This window comes from Sminthopsis crassicaudata, chromosome 1 (assembly GCF_048593235.1).
Source record: "Sminthopsis crassicaudata isolate SCR6 chromosome 1, ASM4859323v1, whole genome shotgun sequence".
NCBI lineage: Eukaryota > Metazoa > Chordata > Mammalia > Dasyuromorphia > Dasyuridae > Sminthopsis > Sminthopsis crassicaudata.
The window spans coordinates 73,057,704-73,080,026 of record NC_133617.1 but is presented as its reverse complement, the minus strand read 5'-3'; the positions used below and the strand labels follow the sequence as shown (position 1 = coordinate 73,080,026).

At 35.4% G+C, this 22,323-nt stretch overlaps 1 protein-coding gene across 1 annotated transcript in view; it reads right to left on the bottom strand.

The window, feature by feature from the left end:
• Positions 1–22,323, bottom strand: part of LOC141538913 (DNA (cytosine-5)-methyltransferase 1-like) — a 41,920-nt gene that overhangs the window by 18,393 nt on the left and 1,204 nt on the right. Inside the window, exons 2-16 of the mRNA XM_074260893.1 lie at positions 18,947–19,107; positions 17,485–17,536; positions 16,324–16,390; positions 15,748–15,791; positions 14,434–14,482; positions 13,039–13,116; positions 12,833–12,942; positions 10,743–10,861; positions 10,237–10,329; positions 8,974–9,125; positions 8,572–8,759; positions 8,297–8,480; positions 5,193–5,290; positions 4,040–4,184; positions 1,531–1,643 (exon numbers count right to left, since the gene is read on the bottom strand). Coding sequence (XP_074116994.1) covers positions 1,531–1,643; positions 4,040–4,184; positions 5,193–5,290; positions 8,297–8,480; positions 8,572–8,759; positions 8,974–9,125; positions 10,237–10,329; positions 10,743–10,861; positions 12,833–12,942; positions 13,039–13,116; positions 14,434–14,482; positions 15,748–15,791; positions 16,324–16,390; positions 17,485–17,536; positions 18,947–19,031 — 1,577 coding nt within the window. The 5' untranslated portion in view covers positions 19,032–19,107. The remainder of the gene's footprint in view (positions 1–1,530; positions 1,644–4,039; positions 4,185–5,192; positions 5,291–8,296; positions 8,481–8,571; positions 8,760–8,973; positions 9,126–10,236; positions 10,330–10,742; positions 10,862–12,832; positions 12,943–13,038; positions 13,117–14,433; positions 14,483–15,747; positions 15,792–16,323; positions 16,391–17,484; positions 17,537–18,946; positions 19,108–22,323) is intronic.

Sequence of the window (22,323 nt, the reverse complement as noted above, 5' to 3'; positions counted from 1 at the left end):
GTCATTAATAATAAAATACCCATATTTTTATCAGCACTGTTATAGAAGTTAATTGGTGGAACAAAAGGTTTTGCAATTGCCAATGCTGAAAAGTTATCCATGCATGAATCTTGTAAATAAAAAGCTATTAAAAAAAAAAAAAAGTATGTATGTATGTAGTATATGAATGTAATTGTATGTTAACTGTGCCATTAAAAGTGATGTATATGATAAAACAGAAGCATGGAAAGGCACATGACCTGATACAGATTGAAATAATCAGAGGCAAGAATATAGAATAACTATAACAATGTAAGTGCAAAGAAAGAACTAACTACATACACAAAAATAAGTTAATGTAACAATTAAAGACCAAGTATTACTTGAATGAAGAGGTATGAAAATACCACTAACCCATTTTTTTCATAGAGACCTACAGGTGTTATACATTAGACATGTTTTTAGAGCTTTTCAATTTATTGATTAGTTGTGTAGATTTTCTTTTGCCTTAAATACTATTTGTAATTTAAGATGGCTTTCTGGGAAGAAACTGGAGATAATGATAATATTAAAATCATCAATAAATTCTTTTTAAAAAGATAAGATTATTTAAAGGGAATACATTGTTCATGGTTGAGCTGTACCAAAATATTACGAATGGTCATGCTTTCTAGATTAATAGATTTGGTAATATACTAAATTACCAAGGAAACATTCTTTGATTAGACAAAAATCATTTCTATTATGTCAAAAAAAAAAAAAAGTTATAGGTGCTGGTGAAGTTGGGAAATGTTTCTAGAATTCTAGTTACTTAAGGAAGCAGTAAACTATTTAGTACCAATTTTCTTAAAAACCTCATAGTTCAGTCCAAGAAACTAAACAAGAAATCAATCCAACTCAACCTTAAACCAGAAATATTTCTTGGTGAAGAATTCCTTAGCTGACAAGAAGTACTATTAAAACTATAAAGTAGTTCAGCAAAAATTATGCTTAGGCAATATTTTATGTTACAAACAAAGATATGGCTACATGAATATTGAAAATAGTTTTTTTTAATCCTGTCCTTTTGTCTTTAAAAGGGACTATTTGTTATTTGAGATAGTTATCTCTAGAGTTTTCTCCTAGAAAAAGATAAAAGATGATTTAAAGAGAATGAATTGCTCATGATGGGGCTATGCCAACATATTATAAACAGTATTCTTTTCTTGTAATGGATGGGAAAGGGTTCTAAGTTAGGCTATCTCAAAGACAGATTAGAGACATTTGAGTATATGAAAATGAAAATCTTCTGAATTACAAGGTCAAAATGTAAGGGAATAGATATCTTTCATCAAGTATTTGATAATCATTTGATAATCATGTAGTGATCCAGCAAATATAAAATCCAATAAATATTCCTCAGTGAAGAAGTGGTCAAATAATGGTTTTTTTAAGGCTATTTGAATGCTTCCCTAACCCTGAGGAATATGTCTAAACACATTAAAATGAGGCATACACAGAAAGGGGAGAAAAAAAAAAAAAGAAATTAGAAATGAGACATAGGATACAAACCTAGCTAGCCATAGTGGTTTAGTAGGGTCATCAGGACTGATGGCTACACAATCTCCTACTTCTAGTTTTTCAGAGTTAAGGGACACTTTCTTATAATAGTTTCTTTCTCCCTCCTGTAAAACAATAGCACAAGATAGGCAATTTTGAATTAATTCAGTAGAAAGTTTCAAGAACTCTGCTCTTCATCCCACAGCTTAGATTGTCTTTTCCCATCTTCCACACAAGTGGTAAGTTTATAGCTGTCCTTTCCAGTTTAGAAGGCTCATGATATTAATTGCCAGACACCAGGAAAAAAAAAAAAAAAAAAAAAAAAAAAAAAAAAAAAAGCAACATGAACGTATTTTTTAGATGAACTAGGTTGATGTCTAAGAAAAGATAAGTACTTTTCCTCCCCAGTTGTACATAAAATATAAAGACTTTGTACCCTTTCTTCCCCTAAAGAAAAGGGAAACAAAGGGCATATTTTTGAAGTAACCTTCATTAGACAAATAGTTGAGTATCCAAGGGAAGTCTGGCACTAGACCAAGTACATTAATTAAACCCAAAAGTTATAGAAAGAAGAGTTCATTTTTTAAGTTAGGGGAAGAAAAAAAAAAAAAAAAAAAAAAAAAAAAAAAAAACCACCCTTGTCCATGGTTTAAAATGGAATTTGGCAAAGATCAATGATTACTGGCCCTACTAAATTCTACTCCTGATCCTTATTGTGTTCGTATATATCTGTTTCCTATCCCTGCTAACTGGTACTTTTGAATTCTATTCCTTAATTTGCCTTGTTACTTATGCTTCCCACACTCATGGATCCCTCCCCTTAGCTTTACTCCTCCCACTTTTCCTCCCTTTTTATCCTTATTTAACCTATTCCCAATTCGAGCATTCCTCATCCAATACCTCTGTCAGTTCTTCTATATCTCATTCATATATGAGAATTACTATTTTTACCTTTTCCTAAATGATCTATTTAAAAAACAAACAAAAACAAAAAAAAAAAAACAAACAAAAACAAAAAAAAAAAAAACAAAAAAAAAACAAAAAAAAAAACAAAAAAGAGTCAGCTCTTACTCAGCTCTGCCCCAATCTTTCTTTTGGAGTACCCAATTACTAATGTCAATCTTAGACAGATTGTTTTTATACATGGAAAATATAACAAACAGTCTGTCATCGAGTGCCTTGAATTTAGTCTTTGATGCTGGCTCTTATGTTAAATTTTCTATTGAGTTTAGATCTGGTTGGACATTCAATGAACTTACAGATTAAGAATTTTTCATTTTTTTCATTCAGTAATTTTTGCTAGATATAATTAATTTTGCTAGATATAATATTTTGGCTGCAGGCCTAATTTTTAATTAGCGATATAAAATTTCAGGATCTATAGTCTTACTGTAACTGCTGATATGTACAATTCTAATTATAGCTCTACTATATTTGAATTTTTTTTTTGAGGTGATGATTAATGGATTTTTAAAATTTCTACTTTCCCCCTCTTGTTTCATCACTTCAGGACATGTTCTTTGATTATTTCTTGTATTATCCTGTCAGTGTTCTCCTCCCCTCCCCATCTCAGCTTTTGACCACTTTCAGGTGGTCTAATTATCCAGCTCTTCCATCTGACCTAGAACCTCAAACCAAGATCTCCACCCTTCTGTAAGTGCCTGCAGTGTCCCGTCCCACTGTTTCTGCATTCACCAACTATGCTGGGTTTTTTCTTGCCCAGAGCCAAGTCTCAGTAACACAACTAGAGCTGGCATTCCTAATCAACAAAAGTTCCCAAACTCAGACCCGAGACCCCACACAGTCTTGGAGGCAAGAGTTCCCATAATTCAGGCTGAGGATACTCCCAAATTCAATTAGCCCCAGAGTTCTTCCCATTGATGTTTCTTCAGAGCTAGCTTGGAGATGTTTATTTATGTATGAAATGGGACTAAGACTGAAGTCTTAGTCCCATTTCATACATGTATTAATTGTTTTTCATTTGTCTGTATTTGCCATGATATACAATTTTGTTTTGTTTGTGGGGGAAAGGGGGAAAAACCAGAGAGTTTGAAGCTTTCTGGCCTATTATGCCATCTTCCCAGATTCATCCTATGTCATTTCCTTTCTATGCCTGTTCATTTTATTTGAAATATAAGAAATTTTATTTCAAAAGATGTATCAATAACCAACTGATCTTACTGTACACCCTTCTCCCCATCACATACATGTCAGTTTAAGGTATATAAAATATTTTCCTTACAATAATCCTGCAAGATATAGTACAAGGATTATCCCAATTTTTGTCAGTGGTATACTAGCAATGAGTGTCACTGGCTGATGGCCAAGTGATAAAACTTTGAAGGAAGATGGAAGAGCCATAGGCTAGCACTATTTTGATGACAGAAGTATAGTAGCCTATAAAAATAACTCAGCAGTTAATCAATTTAAAGACATGGGTTAAATTTGCTGGGATATATTTTTACCCACTAATATCTACTATAATAATTCTTTAATGAGAAAGTAATTTTCTAAATATTACCTTGATTGGAACTCCAAGCCAGAGAATACTAGTCTTGTTCCGTTTCTTTTTCTGTTGAAGCATTTTCTTGGGTGGTACTGTTATAGGAATATCTTCATCAATTTCTTCATCTTCGTCTGCTTCCCTTATAGCCATATTTGGGCACCTCGAAAATTATCAATATCCATGTTTGATTTTGAAAGAAATCTCAGATTTGTCAGCTTATTGAAGGCTCACTAGTTATTTTATATAAAGATTTAAAAGAAAAAAAATAAGACAGCATGGCTAAAGAGCTAAAGTTTACCTCAAAGCTGAAAGCACTTGGGTTCAATCTTGCCTTTCACACTAAAGGTGTGATCACGGGCAAGTCATTGTCTGTTTCCTAGGAAGCTTTAAAATTATAAGTTGCTGAGAAAGTAACAAACCTGAATTGACAGAATTTTCTAATACCAATGATATCACAGGTTTAGTTCCCAACTTTTTTTTTTTTTAATAAAAATTTTTATTGAGGAATCTCACATTGATCTCATGCTATATACTTCTCTGGGGCATGTATAACCAGGGTCCAGATTTTCAAAGCTTCCACTACCAGAAAAAGGCCAAGCATGAACAGGTCCAACCACACTGGACAGCCTTCAAAAGTGGAGCCCCAAGGATGGGCTGCAAATTGATCGTCTTAGGCTAGCCTAGTTGAAAAAGGATCCTACCACCACATTTGTCCACAAAATAAAGTCTTCCTAGACATAGCAGTCCTTGAAGTCTATAGAATTGTAGCTTTAAAGCTTGAAAAAATATTAAAATGTCATCTAATTCAACCCCATCATTTTATGTTAAAGGAAACTGGGGTCCAGGAAGGTTAAGTGATTAATTCGTGGGTCACACAACAAGTGCCTTGGACAGTATATGGACCTAGGTCTTCCTGAATCCAAGTTTAGTATTCCATCTACTACATCCTGTATTGTTAAAGTTTTTGTTAAAAATTACAAACCAATAGTGAAAGGAATATCCATGGAAATTATCCTTCAAATCTAGGAGAGGAGAGACTTAGAAATTGTCATAAGAGTAAAATAGGACCTACCTCAGATTTGTGTTCTCTAGCAGGACCTAGCCCTAAAGATTACTTTACTTAGTAGTCACCTACATTGTATGTTATCTCAAATTGTTAGAAACTTACCTTCTTCTTAAGCAAGCCTGTTTGCTGCGCCCACTGCCACCAAACTTAACCATATCCTTACAGGCTTTACATGTCCCACACTCAGCTTGCTGGCAAACCTAGAGGTAGCAAGAACATCTATAATCAACCACTATAACTAGTGAAAAGTATATTAAAGTTTATACACACACACTGTGTGTGTGTGTGTGTGTGTGTGTGTGTGTGTGTGTGTGTGTGTGTGTGTGTGTATAAACTGATTTAAACTGACGTAGGAAGTGAGGAAAGTTTAGCACAGACATAAATCCCATGTAAATTAAAAGAACAGTTATAATTGAATATTATGGAAATGCTCCCTGTACACCAATATATTTGTAGCATCCTTCAATGGTAAGCAAAGGATTAGAAGATGTCCATCAATTACAGGAATGATTATGTCAGTATGTGAATGCAATGGAATATTACTGTGCAATAAAAAATTACAGACATGATAAATATAGAGAATAATGGAAAGATTCAGGTACCCAAATGCAGAGTAAACAGAACCAAGAAAACAAGACAACAGTGAATGCAGCAAAATTTTAAACTATAAACATGGCTCAGAAGGAGACATAAGATACTCCCTATTCTCAGAGGAAGACATCCTAGTTTAGTATATTGCATATTCAGATTTTTTTGAAGTATCAATCAATAGACAATATTTCAATAAAGTCAATAAGTTAAACAATTCAAGTTTCCATAATCTATAAGAGGAGACGATATACAAATGGCTATGTGCAAGCTATGTACATATAACTTGATCTGGAATACTGATTTTTTTCCTTATTTGTTATTTAGGATAGCTCTGTGTGTGAAGGAAGAAGGAAATAAATTCATGTCAATGTAAAATATATATATAAATAAATAAATGGGGCACAGTGGATAGAGCACCAGCCCTGAAAACAGGAGGGCCTGAGTTCAAATCTCAGACACTTAACACTTCCTATTTGTGTGACCCTGGGCTAGTCACTTAATCCCAATTACCTGGGGGGAGGGGGGGAAATAGCAATAAAGACTTGTTTTAAAAAAGAAATAAAGAAATTGAATGCTATGGGGATAATCAAGCTTTGTCCCAAGGAGGGACTATAGATCTAGTACTTCCTTTTATTTTTTGAAGAAAAGGGGCACAATGGGTACAGAACAGCCCATAAATGGGGAGTGGGTTGATACATTGGTTTTGTTAAACTATTTTAACCCTGTCTCTTTGTTGCAGGGGAATGACTCTTGAAGAAAGGGGAAGAGGCATTGAGAGGTATGGCTGATCTAAGTACAAGAGAAACATTAAAAATTTAAGACAAAAAAACCACTCAGATTCTGGTCACATTACCTAGTATAAGCATAAAAATTAAAAATCTGTTTGGAAAGAATACTTTTAAATGTTACTTCTTGAAGTGTTAATTATTATGACTATTGAAATCTTATACAACCTTGCATCTTATCTCCATCCCAAGCTTGTTTTCTTCCTACTATTTCCTCTAACCTGTGCTCTGTTCTAATAATGAACTATCCTTATCCTCTTTCCCCCACAGATAATTCCCTGCCCTTGTCTGTTCTATTTATTCGTCTTGTCCTTTGGTAGCTATAGCTACAATATGTTCTTTCATCTACTTAGTTTCAGTAGTGGAAACACAAAGCACATTCTGATAAACAAAAACAAAAACAAAAAAAAGAACTTAAGATACTAAAATTACTCCTTTTTAGAGCACAAAATTAAGCTTTTTGAGGTTCAGTTATGTCAGTAGAGATATATCTTTGCAAAGGGAAGGGGTCAGCAGATCCCGATGTTAATTTTTTTTTTAATAGAAAAAAGCCTTTCAGAACTTTTGCTTGTGTACAAACCTCTTCCTCAGAGTGGGAGAGGCCCATTGATGTCTAGTTAAAAGGGGGGGGGATAAAAAAAAAAAAAAAAAAAAAAAAAAAAAAAGCTAACAAGCCTGCTCCTGATCAAGTCTCAGCAATTGCTGCTAGTAGGAGAGAGAAAATGCCAGTAATGGACTAGAGTATGACAACTATTTTCTGCTTTTGTTTAATGATTCATTCAAGCTCCTAATTTTACCCTGCCTAAAGATACAAAAGCTATCCTTTGTCTTATCTTCCCTTCCACGAGATTTCAAGTCTGAAACCCAGACATGCAAGTTCCTGTATGACCAATAAATTAAAAAAAAAAAAAAAAAAAAAAAAAAAAAAAAAAAAAAAAAAAAAAGAACTGTTTTCATGACAATTTCCAATTTAAGAGGCAACTATGTGGCACAGTAGATAAAGCACACTAAGCATGGAATCCGGAAAAGCAAGTTCAAATCCAACCTCAGATACTTTATAGCTGTGCAATCCTAGATAAGTCACTTTACTTCTGTACCTTGGTTCTCTCAAGTGAGAAGTGAAATTAACAGTGCCTACCTGCCAGGGTTGTTGCAAGTCTCAAATGACAAAGTACTTAGCAAGTCTCTGGCATGTGATACATATTAGTTATTTTTGCTCAGAAAAAGCAAATTAAAAATCAATTTCACAAAAGTGAAACATAGAAGAGGGAAGACTGCTTAGGAAAGTGAGACTGGCCTAATAATATGCTTTTAAGTGGACTCCTGAAGTAGTCTAATTGTTCTGGTAGACTGTTGTAATTATGACCCTAAAACAATTGTCATCTAGCCATCCTGCTCTAGAGCTCACCTAGCAGAATCTGGCATATACCTAAGTAGTTGTAACTGCACCAGATTGTGGCCGGAATCAGGACTGCTTATTGGGAAGCACTGGGTGAACAAATCACCGGAGTTTCTCCTTTATAATTAAAAAAGTGAAAGATTCAGAGAAACAGAAAAAGTCCCAATTATTGCAGGGTGAAACAATTATAGCAGTTAGTCCAAATGAGGTAACCACACTCTGGGAAGTTGGATGGACCAAAATCTGAGTCCTGAAGAAGAGATACAGGTAAGAGACTGCACAGGTAAGACGCTTGATGAGTTACCGACACCAGGTGATAGCTATTCCGGGGAGAATTCAGTGGGACCCTGCACCGCCGAAGTAGCAAGCAGATGTAAACGCCAGAGAAATGGGACAGAAGGAGTCTCCAAACCAAGTTAAATGTGCTTTACCTCACAGATGCCGCAGCGCCGACGCTTAACAGCCATCTCCACATCTTGACCGTTCTTATCAATTTCCTCAGAGAACAGGCTATCGAAGATCTGGTAGACAAGTTTGGTGGTGGTGACTTTGCTCGGGCCTTTCTTCTTGCTCGTTTTGGGAGCGTGTTTCATAGCTTGCCGCCTTGCAGCGCGTCTGGGGGAGAGGTGGGTCATGTTAGCAAAACGAGAAGCCCATTTTAGTCCATGGGTAATATATGATCTCTTCTTAGATATGATACGCTTACCTTTGTCCCAGAGTAACACCAGCTAATTTCGTCACATCCCTAATGCAGGGAGCAACAAGGAGAGACTCTTCATAAGTGTCTCGGGCCTCATCATAACTTTGCACTTGATCGACTAGAAATTGGGAATGTCGAAGGAGGGAATCTTCTGTGAACTGGCTAAAGTTCAGCCCAGGGGGAGGAATCTTTGTCTTTAAGAAAAAAAATAATAATAAATAATAATAATAATAGAGAAAAAACAAGAGGCAAGAATGAATCGTTTTCCTTTATCAGTAAAATAATATTGAACTTTTTTTTTTATTTGCAAAATAGAAAAATGGTAAAGTCTGAAAGCTTAAAGCTGTGCTACAACTTTCTGAAGAGTCAAGTCTTCATAGGACAGTGTTAAGGAGTTGGGACACTCACTTCAATGCCATAGATGAGATCTTCGTAAGTGGCATCGGTATTTTCATGCAAAAACTCCACAACTGTTTTAGTCAGATACATCTTCTCGTGCATCAGGTTAAAGATGGGAGCATACTCCTCGCTAGGTTCCACCAGAATATAGTCAGCAAAACCTGAAAAAGTAGATTTTTTACTTCAATGCATCAAGATTTAGATCAAATTGATGCCTCCGGAGGGGGTCTCAAGCCAATGTTGATCAACATGGAAGTTTTAATGTGCTCCACTTTTTTTTTTTTTTGAGGCTGGGGTTAAGTGACTTGCCCAGGGTCACACAGCTAGGAAGTGTTAAGTGTCTGAGACCAGATTTGAACTCTGGTCCTCCTGAATTCAAGGTTGGTGCTCTATCCACTGTGCCACCTAGCTGCCCACAATGTGCTCCATTTTTAAGTCAATTTATTCCTCCATGGTCTTCCTGAAAGTGGCCTTCTATTCCTGGCAGAAACACACTTGTTCCAGATTTAGAATATACTATTTAGTATTAGTTTTATTGTAGTTAGGAGCTTTAAACTCAGGAAATCCACCAGCCTCAGCCTTTCCAACAGGGCCTACAGTTGTATATAATCATTCTTGGCTCTATAATACATTTAAATTTGATTTTTAAAATTCCATGAGGGGAAGGGGGGGAAACCTATGTGGAAGGAGTTAATGGGAACAGTTCTAAGGTGGTTGTTTAAAGAAATTAGAGTGAATATTGAAAAAGTAGAATTTTTGGAACCATAGCTCAAAAAAAAAAAAAAAAAATCACTTTTAAACTATGACATCCAAACAGATGCTCAAGAACTTAGGCTTCAATTCAGTAAGTCAACAGGGGTGGTTTTCAGGTAAAATTTGATCTGTCTTTGACTAGAGGGAAAAGTCGGCTCTTCCTTCTCTTGTATGATACTTTAATTTCATTTTATAGATAGATCAGAATTTAGACCAAGTTGTCCAAATATGATGATACATTTGTGTCCTGTGGCAGATGATTGGGAACTGGTGTTGCATTGATGAGCCACAGTCGGACACACTAACTTAACATGGTGATGTCATTTTTGGTCCTCTTCAAGGGCAAAGGACAACTAATAAACACATGAACAAATTCTATCTTGGATATTGAGATATTCCTAGTACCCAGGAAAGTTAAAGACATTATATACATTAAACTTGGGCATCTAGTTTAAACAACAACAACAAAAAAAAATTAGGCATTTCAAATTCTTGTTTTGAAGTCAACTTTCATGATACCTGTTGTGAGGCCAATGAAAGCTTTATCTCCCCTATCATAACCAGTAATCCACCATGAATTTATGGGGCCAAGTGCTTTGGCAATGATACCACCTAAAGAAAAAAAAAAAACAAACAAACAATGTATATACTTTTTCCTTTTAGTTTATATAGGTAACTACTTATAGGCGTGGGGTTCAGGGGGAGATTATAGAATTATTGAATAGTATACTGCAAGGGAGCTAATACTACATGGGTAACTAGTACTACAAATAGCAAACATATTGGGAAAACAAGGAATGAAGTTGTATAGAATCACATATAAACACCAACAACCAAATCTAAACATACATCAATTGACCAAAAAAGGATCTAGAATTAAGCATAATACTTGTAATTTTAAAATCCAGAATAAATATGTTAAACAATTGTTATATTTAGAGTTTAGTTTTACATGATTTCTTTGGTTGGTTTGTAGTTCATGTTTCTATTTATTAAATAGTTTAAATTAATATTAAATGTGTTACCCTCTGGACTTGAGTCTTCATCATAGATTGGTTTTATTACACCACTGAAGAAGAGTTCTATATTCTTTTCAACTAGGCCTGTATCAAAAGGGCACAGATGGCCTAATTTGTCGTAAATACTGGTAAAAGAAGGAAAAAAAAAAATTTGTGATAACTTTTACAAACTTATGTCAATTATCATATTATACAAGTCTTTTTTTTAAATTAAAGCTTTTTATTTTCAAAATATATACATGGATAATTTGACATTCAACTCTACAAAACTGTTCTAATTTTTCCCTTCCGTCCCCCTACCCTCGTTGGCAAGTGATCTAATATGGGTTAAACATGTGCAATACATGTCCATAAATATAATGCTGCACAAGAAAGATCAGATAAAAAAGGAAAAACATAAGAAAACAAAATGCAAGTAAACAAACAAACAAAAAAAAAAAAAAAGTGAAAACTACATTTAGTTCCCACTGTCTTCTCTCTGGGTACAGATGAGCTTTCTTACATCACAAGACCATTATATTCTTTACAGAAGTTTGGGGTTTTTTTGTGGGTTTTTGGTTGAGGCAATTGGGGTTAAGTGACTTGCTCAGGGTCACACAGCTAGTAAGTATTAAGTGTCTGAGGTTAGATTTGAACTCGGGTCCTAGTACCCTATCCACTGAGCCACCTAGTTGCCCATATACTTTACTCTTAAAGAAAACTCAAGTCTTATACTCAACAATCCAGTTGGTTAATATAAATTACCTATAGTTATTTTGTTATGCACAAATATCCTTTGATACAAATGTCTAGCATGACATTTATAGAAAAGTAAATGTTTTTCTGGCTTTCTACATGATCTGAAAAGAACAATCCCCCAAATGTTACAAAGTTATTTCTTTAAGTAATGTTTTTTCCTTGTACTAGTCCCTCTTCTCCCAAAGGGTATTTTCCTCTCAAAAATAATATAAGACATTGTTCCTGTATTCTCTGAAGCCTCCCCTGAATTTTCTCCTTCAGATGAGGAGACCATCCTCCTCTTCTCAGCTCCCATTGAATTTTGTATTTCTGATAACAATATCACCTTTTTTATAAGATGGATCGTGCCATTACAGAAAGCCCAAGATTCAGTCCTCAGACCTACCAATTATTTGTGTAATCACCATGGGCAAACTCCCAAGCCCCAAACCTCAGTTTCTTCACCTGTGGTTGAGGTACAAACCTAAATTTTTTTTTTTTTTTTGTATTACAAGGTTGTGGTGAGAATCCAGCAAAAAGCTATAAGAAGCACCCTGTAATCATGAGAAGTATCTATGGTAAGTTCAAATTATCACTTATTATTCACTTGCGTCCAACTCTTCATGACCTCATCTGGGGTTTTCTTGACCAAAATATTGGAATGGTTTTCCATTTCTTCTCCAGCTCATTTTACAGATGAGCAAACTAAGGCAAACAGGCTTAAGTGACTTGCCCAGAATCATACATCTAGGAAGTATCTGAAAACAGGATTTCAGTAAGTCTCTGACTTGAGACTAATTTTTTTTCTCTTACAGATTATAATATTGCTGAGAATAGGAATTGTCTATAGTACTTAGCTTAATATTTCACCTAATACTAGCCACTCAGATACTTGAAAATTAAGAATCCTAGCATTGATAAAGGGAAGGCAACTTTCAGTCTGTGGAGATGGATTTGACTGTTACATCCTTCAAGGTTTCCTAAGGAAGGACCAAAGAATATTCCCTTTGACAAATTTTTACCAGAGAATTTTGATGAACGACGAAAAATGCATCTAGAAAGAACTATGGAGACTGAATACAGATTGAAACTGTATTTTCACTTTTTTGTTGTTGGGAATTGTTTAGGCTTTTTTTTTGTTATTTTTATTTCTCATTGGTTTTTCCCCTTTTGAAAAGATTTTTCTTGCACAACAATATGGAAGCATATGTATAACCTATATTAGATTGCTTGTTATCTGGGAAAGAAGGGAGAAAACTTGGTGCACAAAATCTGGCAAAAATGAATGTTAAATTATCTTTACATGTATTAGGAAAAAACATTTCTCAATAGTATTGTTTTTCCAATCTTCCTTTTCTCTACCCCCAACTCCATGTTACCTGAAGTTTATTATTCTGTGTTGTGGGAAATAGTCGTAGTTCTCAAAACCTTTTTCGGTGTGATCAAAAATGCACAATAGTTTGTCAGCCAGCATCTCTGCTTCTTCCACCTGAAAGGCATTTCAGAGTTAAAACAGAAGCACTAAGAGGGAAGATAAAGGTAAAGAGCTCCCTTCCCCTTCCCTCCAACCCATCACAAAACTTACAGCATTATTGGGGTCTCCTATGAAATATTTCAGTTCAGGCTCATCTAGATACTGCTTGCATTGTGAACATTGTGGAAACTGAGGAATTAAAAAAAAAAAAATCAAGAAAAGGAGTCGTTCTCCAAGTCAGGCTTTGTTCTAATAGAAAAAGAAAAAAGGCTATTCCATAACATTGACCCCTTAATCTTAATTTTAAAATGTGTGGGAGGGGAGAAGTGTGATCAAACTGCAATTTGACATTGTCAAGGCTTGGGGAAGCTACCTGAACAAACTGCTGATGTTCTTCTATGTTGTTTGCTAGTAAAAGTCAAAGCCCTATAGCATAGAGGTTATTTGCCAAGGGGTTACTTCTATTCTCTACCAACCCCTATTCTCTACCTATTCTCAACCAGTTTTTACAGAGGAGAGAATAGCTAACATTTATGTGGGCATAACATTTGCAAAGTGCTTTACATATATTATTTCATTTGAGCCCCAATAACAACCTTGTGAGTAGGTGTGATTATCCCTATTTTGCAGATAAAGAAACTGAAGAACAAAGAATTAAGTTATTTATCCAGGATCACACAGCTAATATCTAAAAGCAGGTTCTATTATACATGTGTGTGTGTGTGTGTGTGTGTGTGTTGCAACTAGATGGTACTATTTATTATTCTGTTCCTTTATTTGCTATATGATTGAAGAGTAGGAAGGGAGTTTAATACTCAACTCAAAGTGCCATTTGATATCAAACCCCTCATTTTATGAGGCTGGATACTTCAATTAGATATTAAACAAGTTTTCCAAAGTCTCAGAAATAGTAAAAGAAAAAAGAAAAAAAAACCACCTATATTCATGTGAGGAACCAAAGTTTAGGCCTTGGTGTCTAGCCTAGTGAGCATTTAAAAAAGTATTTTAAGGTTTGCAAAACAATATATCTTACTTTATTTGATCCTTACTACCCTGCCAGGCAAGGCACTCAATTCATAGACGAAAACAGAAACCTCTTCCAAATTCAAATAAGAAAGCCTTCCTAATCTACCTATCACCTCCTGAAAGTGAAAATTCCAAGAATTATAGCTCAATTTCAAAATTATCAGATCAATGAGAGAATACTGCAAGCAGATAGAAATAATTCAAATATCAAGGAACCACACCAGAATTACCCAGGACCTAGCAGTTTTCAGTTTAAAGGTTGAAGGATCTGGAATATGCTATTCCAAAAGGGCAAAGGAACTTAGACTACAACCAATCAACTATCCAGCAAAATTAAACATTATCTTTCAAGAGGGGAAAAAAAGAAAAAGAAAAAAAAAAAAAAAGAACTTTCATTGAAATAGGGGATTTTCAATTATTTTTGCTGAAAAGACTCGAGCTGAACAGAAAATTTGATCTTCAAGTAAAGAAAGATCCTACCTTTTTTCTTCCCGAAGCTTTAACAGACTCGGATACTTTTGAAAGAGACCTAGGGGAAAAAAACCCTCAAGTTTAGTGCTGAAGATAATAGCTTTGTGAAGCTATTTCAAATGGCCAATACTACTGGTGACTTGTAAGTCTATTTCTATGCTTCAGAGTCAGGCAGTTGAGTTTTTATTAAGTGCTTTATTATGTGCAGAGTCTTGTGCTTCTGAGGAAAATAACTTGGTTACATTTTATGAAGTTTGAAATTTAGGGACAAGGGTTTGATTTTAACATAAGAAGTCTAGGAAAAATAAAATGCTCTTCTTTTGGAGCATTATCCTGACATAATTAATGTCATCTGGTTCTTAAAGGGTTTAAGGTCTTAATTAGTTCTAGAATCAACAACCTGTGCCAATCAGCCAAGCACAGGCTCTGGCAGATCTTACTAAGTGGGAAAGGTTTTGAACCATAGGCCCAATAAGAGAAGCTAGGTGGGCCCACAAACAGTAGTTGGAGTTTGAGAGGCAATAAGAATTCCATAGATCCAAACGCATTTTGTGCTATGGGAAACAGATGGAATTTTTTTTTTTTTATTAAGTAATTAGATTTGAACTCTAGGTCTCTTGACTCCAAGGCAATCGTTCTATCCCTGTGCCATCTAGGTGCCCCAGTAGTGTAATTATTAAAGCCACAGTAAAATAATGAGTTTGGTCCAAGAGAAAAGAAGAAAAAAAAAAAAAAGACACTAAAACAAAACCATAAGTTAAAATAGTTACTTTGGGGAAAACTCTGATTGTAGCAAACATTTATATAAGTACCATAAGAAGTTCTTGTCTTTTTTTTTTTTTTTTTTTTAAATCTTAAACTGAGGTGGGTGCTATTATAACCCATTTTAGAGATGTAGAACCAGTAGGCACAGAACAAGTTAGGTAGTTAAGCCTCAAATCTTCCTGATTACAAGTCTAGCTCCCTATGCACTCTTCCACCCAGCTGCCAATAAAGACTTTGACTAAGGAATGAGAGAAGTCCAGAGTTGGCCACAATTTTACTACTGTCCCAAATGATCTAGTTGCCATTTAGTTCTGAATCCCTTGATCTTCTGACTGTTTCTCCTAGTAGAGCAGTTTTGTTTTGTTGAGGCAATTGGGGTTAAATGACTTGCCCAGGGTCACACAGCTAGGAAGTGTTAAGTGTCTGAAGTCTGATTTGAACTCAGGTCCTCCTGACTTCAGGCTGGTGCGCCATCCACTATACCACCTAGCTGCCCTTAGAACAGTTTTAACAGTACAGAAATTATACAAGAGCCAAGAATGTTTTCACTGTTCTTACTTTTTCTTGACTTGCGTCTTCCTTTTCTTATCGGCTCTTATTCCCTGGAAGGAACAAAACAAGTATTATTTAATGTCTGTGTGCCAGGTCATGTTTGATCTAGTCTTTCCGATTCCAACTCTCCTGTTTTATCTATCCACTCAGACACCTAGCTGCCTCTTAGATACTTAAAGACTTTCAGTGATATGGCCCACTTTCCCTGGCTGCTGGCTAAGCTCTCCCTTCCCTTTAAAGAATGAACAAATTTCTCTTCACCAAAGGAACACAAGGCATGGCTCTATCTTCACAGGTGAATACCTTGTTAGATTATTAATATTCCAATACTTCTTTTATCTGCCCTTTGTTTTCTGTCTAATTGGAAGATCAATTGATCTGTCAGAGATTACAAGTCCTGGTATACAATGTACTTCAGATAACCTATTATCATTAAATTGGCTTCTTTACTTAAATATCTTTAACTGAAACACAATGCAAGATTTAACTTCTTGGGAATTCACTAGATATCTTTTCCTTCACTGAAAAGACTAAGCATAAGTGACTGAGCAACAAAAGCTGCTTGGACAGCAAGTTACTCACAGTAGACGTTCCTTCCTCAGGTGAAGAGGAGGTTTCAGAAGACCATTCTCCCTTCCGTTTACTGGCTCTGTCATTCAAAACAAAGTCCTTGTTTGAAAGGAGGCACTCTCCTCATGGTCACCAGCTTGAAGACTACTCATTCATTTCTAATTAAGCTAGACACCTTTTCATTTATCTAGTTTTTCCAAGATATCTAGCCTATTTCACACAGGAGATAAATAAACCCAATCAATCCAGGAAGGTACAGTATGCATCACCAGCCATATTGGAACTGGCCTCTAACATGTGGGTGATCAGAGTCAAAGAGAGCAAGCTGGAGTTGGGAGAGTCAGAACAAACAGAAGCTGAATTAATTTGAGAATGAGTAAATGGCCTTTGCAAATGCCTCCTAAGAAGGGGAGCTTATTGCTGCTGATGTTGGGGCCACTTATAAAAATGAGAGTACTTGGCCCACAACAATCACTTAGATTTTGAGAGTTCTCATGCTTAGCATTTCTTGGGATAATAAGTGTTCTTGGGTCATGTGGAAACGAGTCTCATCTGGAGGGGCAGGGGAGAATCATGGCCACCCTATGGATGATTGTCCAGAGTTCTATGATGGGAACAAGAATGCAATATCTGTCAGTGATAAGGAAGAAGAATTATCAACATGTGATGGATGGCCCTGGGAAATAAAAGGAACTAAATTGCTTATTGATATTTTGCCCAAAGGTAAGATCATTCCAGGGTGCAAAGAATTGTTATCCCAAATTCAAGGCACAGTCTGCTCACTGGGACTACATTCTGGGAAATGGGATCTCAAAATTGACAGATTCTTCCCACCTACCAAGCCCCACTTCTCCATAACAAAAAGAAAAAAAGAAAAGTTTTATAAGGAAACCATCTAATGGTACTCAGTTCTAGTCACAAGAAGCTCAGACATTAACCATCCCATATGCTTTGCTTAAATGTGGTCTTTGGAAGCCGATGATCAATATAATTTGTAGCAAATTCATCAGGTGAAGCCCACTAACAACAAAAAAATAAGTAGAGTGGAAACGAACTAGATGCCTCAATAGTTGTTAAAATAACTGAAAAATCTTCAATTTTCTACTAACATTCTAGAAAAAACATTGTTTAAACTACTGCCTAGATTAGTCAAACCATTAGTAATCTACTCACTTCAAAGATGGTTTCTGTAAAGCCCTGAGGGCTTTTAATCTAGGTGAAGATCCTGTTTAAAAAAAAAAAAAAAAAAAAAAAAAAAAAAAAGGTCATTGTTTTGTTATTTGAGGGAAAGGAAAAAGAGCAGAGGAAGAAGCCTAGATGTCCCCTGTAGCGTGCTGTCGTCTCCAGAAGCTGCCGGATCGCTCTCTGGGAAGAGATCTGCTGTGTCTACTCAAATCTTTAAGACAGATTCTTCTTCCTGTAGTGAACCGTTGTCTCCAGGCAGTTGCTGTTAACTCTTGTCCTTAGAAGTGACTTCCCTTCCTGCAGAGAGCCCCGTCAGGCCTGATGTAATGCAGAGAGTCTTCTTCTTTCTCTGAGAGTCCTCTCTTTTATTCTCCCAGAGAATGGGCGTGGGATAATGCAAGGGCTTCTGGGAAGAACCACCCCAGCCAATGAGCTTGCCCCCTCTATCAAGTCAACCTGAGTTCTCACCTTGTAATTGTCCAGAAAACCTCAGTTCTCACTTAGTAATCCTAACAGTCCCCGAGTGGAGAGCCTAGGGTTTTTCTGAGTTTGATGACCTGAATTCAGATCTCAGGGCTGCTACTTACAATCCATCTGACCCTTGGATCAACCACTTGATAATTGGACCATATGACTTTCAAGATTTTTTAAAAACTTAAATAAATTTTTAAAATTTGCAAAGTTATATATACACATACATGTGCATATGTCATAAATTGTTTAATATTTTAAAATATTAATATTTTAAAATATTAAGTTATTGATTTCTATCATGCCATGCCTAAAATATGCAGAATAACTACTATAAACACTCTTGGCATAGAGTTTGAGGGGGGTAAGACTTGAGTACTAATGTAATTTACATTTAACACCCTCCCCACCCCTTTTATTGCATTTTATTTGGTCTTATGAGCTCTTCCAAATCTGGTTAACTTAGTATGTTCTAGAAACCTTGTACATCCTACCAGAAGGCGTTTTATGCCTAAAGGAGTCATCCCTTATGCGGGACGATTAAAATTAATCTCTGGGGTGGCAACAACTTTAGCCATCTTTGAGAAGATGAGAGAAACTTTTGTATCAAGTTAGCAAGATTTTTTGTAGTAGGAATTTGTCACTGCTTGAGCTTTTTCTCCAAGGTTGCTTATTCTGGGTGCTGTCCTTGGTGCTTGCCCCAGGTATAAGAAATCATACTTCTATTTAATAACACCAAGAGTTCTACCTGATATCCTAGGAACCTAGGTTAACAAATAGCACCAAACCTTCATACTAAGATGAAAGAGGGGAAAATGCAGTCTTACTAGAATATGGGGAATGAAATCATGGATATCTAGACCTTGTCCCATTTAGTTGAAAGCTAGAAGCTTTCTCCTTCAAAAGATGACACGAGTGGTCCTGCACATCAAACATACCAATATTTAACTGTAATTACCTTTCAACTCATTTTACTTACTTCTGGTAAAAGACCCCACTGTAATGGTTTTAACTGTCTGCCAATCACTCTCTTCAGAGCTCGATGAGGTCAGTGAAGGACTCATTTTCTAATGAAGACTGGAATCTTCTCCAAGGCCAATTCTTTATTCAATGAAATTTTTACTTGAACAGCTATCCTTCCTTAGAATAGAGTAGAGACCATTTAAAAAGAAGTTAGTATGGGAAAACCTATGAGAAAACCAAGCATTTTCTTCTTCACTAAAAGGAGGGAGTTATGTGCCAAATTGTGTAATCAAGAAGATTTCAGACATTTTCTATTAATCATTTCCTATCTTGGTTTCTGAAATGAGAGGGCAAAAAATTTAAAGCTATGGGGAAAAAAATGGCTCCAATGACTAGACTGATGTGAAAAACATCAGCTGAATTTAGATCAGTTTTAGTGACTGGTCTCAGTTCTGAAAGAAATTCAAAGTTATCCCCCTCTCTAGAGGGAGTAAGGGGGAGAAAGGATGAGATGTATTGAATACTGTACATACTGTATGTATCTAATGGTTTGAGCTATTTCTTTCTTAGAAGGAAGGCTTTGAACAAGAAGGGACATGTAAAAACAAAAAGGTTAACAAGTTTAAAAAAGAGAGAGAAACTGAACACTGGAACAAAATGTGTTTCTGAACAGTTAAATGAATCTGGGTAACTAGTCCAAGGAAATGAATACAGATCTAGATCTGCTGAAATTGTTTTAAGACAATATTAATCTCTTGCAAATCTCTCATAGTCTATGTTCCAGGGCTTACTACAGTGCCTGTCACATAGATGGCACTTAAAAGATTGTTAATTTGCTTTGATGTAAGCTATTTGGAGATTTTTTTTTTTTTTTTTTTTTTTTGCTGAGGCAATTGGGGTTAAGTGACTTGCCCAAAGTCACATGGTTAGGAAGCATTAAATGTCTGAGGTTAGATTTGACCTCCTGACTCTAGAGCTTGTGCTCTATGCACTGGGCCACCTAGCTACTCTTTGGTACTAGCTCTTATTAAGAAAATAACAAAAAGAATCTTGTACTTCAAATAGAAGTATCTATACTGAATTTTTTTCTTCCATCAGAGACATTAATTAGATGCATAAAACACCTTCTTATATAAAAGGTCATGCCTAAATCAGCAAAGAACTCAAGCCATTTTTAATGCACATTTTATAACAATTGACAAAGATCACAAAACCCTACAGCAACAAAGCTAATGTTTTCTACTTTCGGTTTAAGGTCATTTTAATAATAAATTACTTTAGTAATTCAGTTTAGAATTATTTTTAGACCATCCACATTAATGGTGCTATTTGATCTCCAAGGAAACTCACTGGTGCTGTTCTTACAGAACCCCACATGATAACCTTGGATGAAATGTTTTCTTGATTCTCACTATTTCCTCAGTGAGACCTTTCTTCCTATCTAGAGAGAGGACAGTGACCAGACTGGTCAACCACAAAAATTATGGTGTTTTTGGACAAAACAGGTGAACTTTTGATTAGGTGTCCTATTCAAAGTCTTTGTTGTCGGGTAACAGCACTGTAATTGATCTCAATTTTTGTGGCACAACTATGGTCTAAGCTGTATTTCCACACCATTTAGTTGCAAGTGGTCCTATATCAGGAGAAGAAAAGTATTCCTTCAAAAATGAGTTTGTTAAAAAATAGCTTCATCTGATATAAAATAAACAAATAATTTTTTGAAAAAGTTTTTAAAGTTAAAACCATTCATAGTCATATGAAAAGATACTCTAAGTCACTATTGATTAGAGAAGTGAAAATTAAAACTATTCTGAGATATCTTTAATCTGAGAGGTATGAAGTGGTAACAGGAAAAGATATTTAAATATTGGAGGGGATGTAGGAAAACTAGGACACTAATATATTGTTGATGGAATTATTAAATGATCCAACCATTCTGAAGTCATATACCCAAAGTGCTATAAAACTGCCTCTTGAGCCAGCAGTGCTACTACTAGATCTATTTCCCAAAGAAATTATAAAAAGAAAAGGACCTACATGTGCAAAGACATTTATAGCAGCTCTTTTTAGAGCTTGAGTGAATGCCTGTCAATTAGGAAATTACTGACTAAATTATGGTATATGAAAGTAATGTAATATTGTTAAAATGATGACTTCAGAAAAATATGGAAAGATTTACATGAATTGATGCTAAGTGAAAACAGAACCAAGAAAAATGTTGTCGACACCAAGACTGACAATAGACTTGGTTCTTATCAGCAATTCAGCTATCCAAGGAAGTTCCAATAAACTTCTCTTCTAAAATGACTTTTAAAAAAAAAAACAAACTATTTTCATGTAAGAGAATGTACATGCATAACCCAAAATAAATAATTTTTTTCAATATCCTTATCTTCTACCCCTTTAAACCTTAAAAGGGTCAAATATACTTATGAGATTACAACTAGTTTTGTGCACCCAAGATCAACTTTCCAATCAGTAAAAATGAAACCTAAGGCCAGGAAAGGCTAGCAAAAGGAACTTCCTTATGTCGATTATGAAGATAACTCATTCAATAATAAGTTAATATCAAAGACTTAATGTCACACCAGTCAATTCTTCATGAACTATTTGGAACATGCAATGATTCCAAAAACAACTACTTCTTGGCACTTGGGCCCCATGAGCAAGAGATGGGGTAAAACAAAATAGAAAAATAGCAGCATTTCCGCTAGACCTCCAACACCTGCTGGCCAAATTATTCAACAGCTGTGATCTCAACTATAAATCACCTGAAAGGTTAGGCTGCCATGATTATCCTATTATCAGCACAATCTGGCCAACACTTGGCAAAGGCAGAGTTAGACTAAGTAATTTACAGTGATGACATCAGAAACCAAGAACAAGAAAGTTACCTAAACACATTTCATTGTGCTCACAAGAATTTCTAATAAACATCAAAAGTACTTGTTCTTTACTATGTAAATCTTTCCTCCGTAGGAGTCCTATAATATCCAGTATGCATTATTATATTTTTTTAATCTGTCTATTGCTCTTTACCTCTTTTGACTCACTAAGGAATGAAGGTTTTAATTATTTAAAGGGCCAACAGCTATTGGAAAGTGTAAAAGATTCCCAAATTAATGCATTTTATGAAGCTCTCAAAAATGCATCTATACTGCTGTATAATACCATTGTCTGTACATATAAAACTACCACCATGCCACAAATTGGGTCTTATATTCATATGAAGTTATCAAAGAGCCAGGGGAGAGGGGAAGAGGAGAGTAGGCTTTCTATGTGTAAATGAAAGCAACTGGACCTTAAGGGAAGTATTCCCACATAAGTAGATCAGTACTAGGCCTTATCTGGCCATCTTTATACTGAAGAAAAATTAAATCACAGAAATACCCA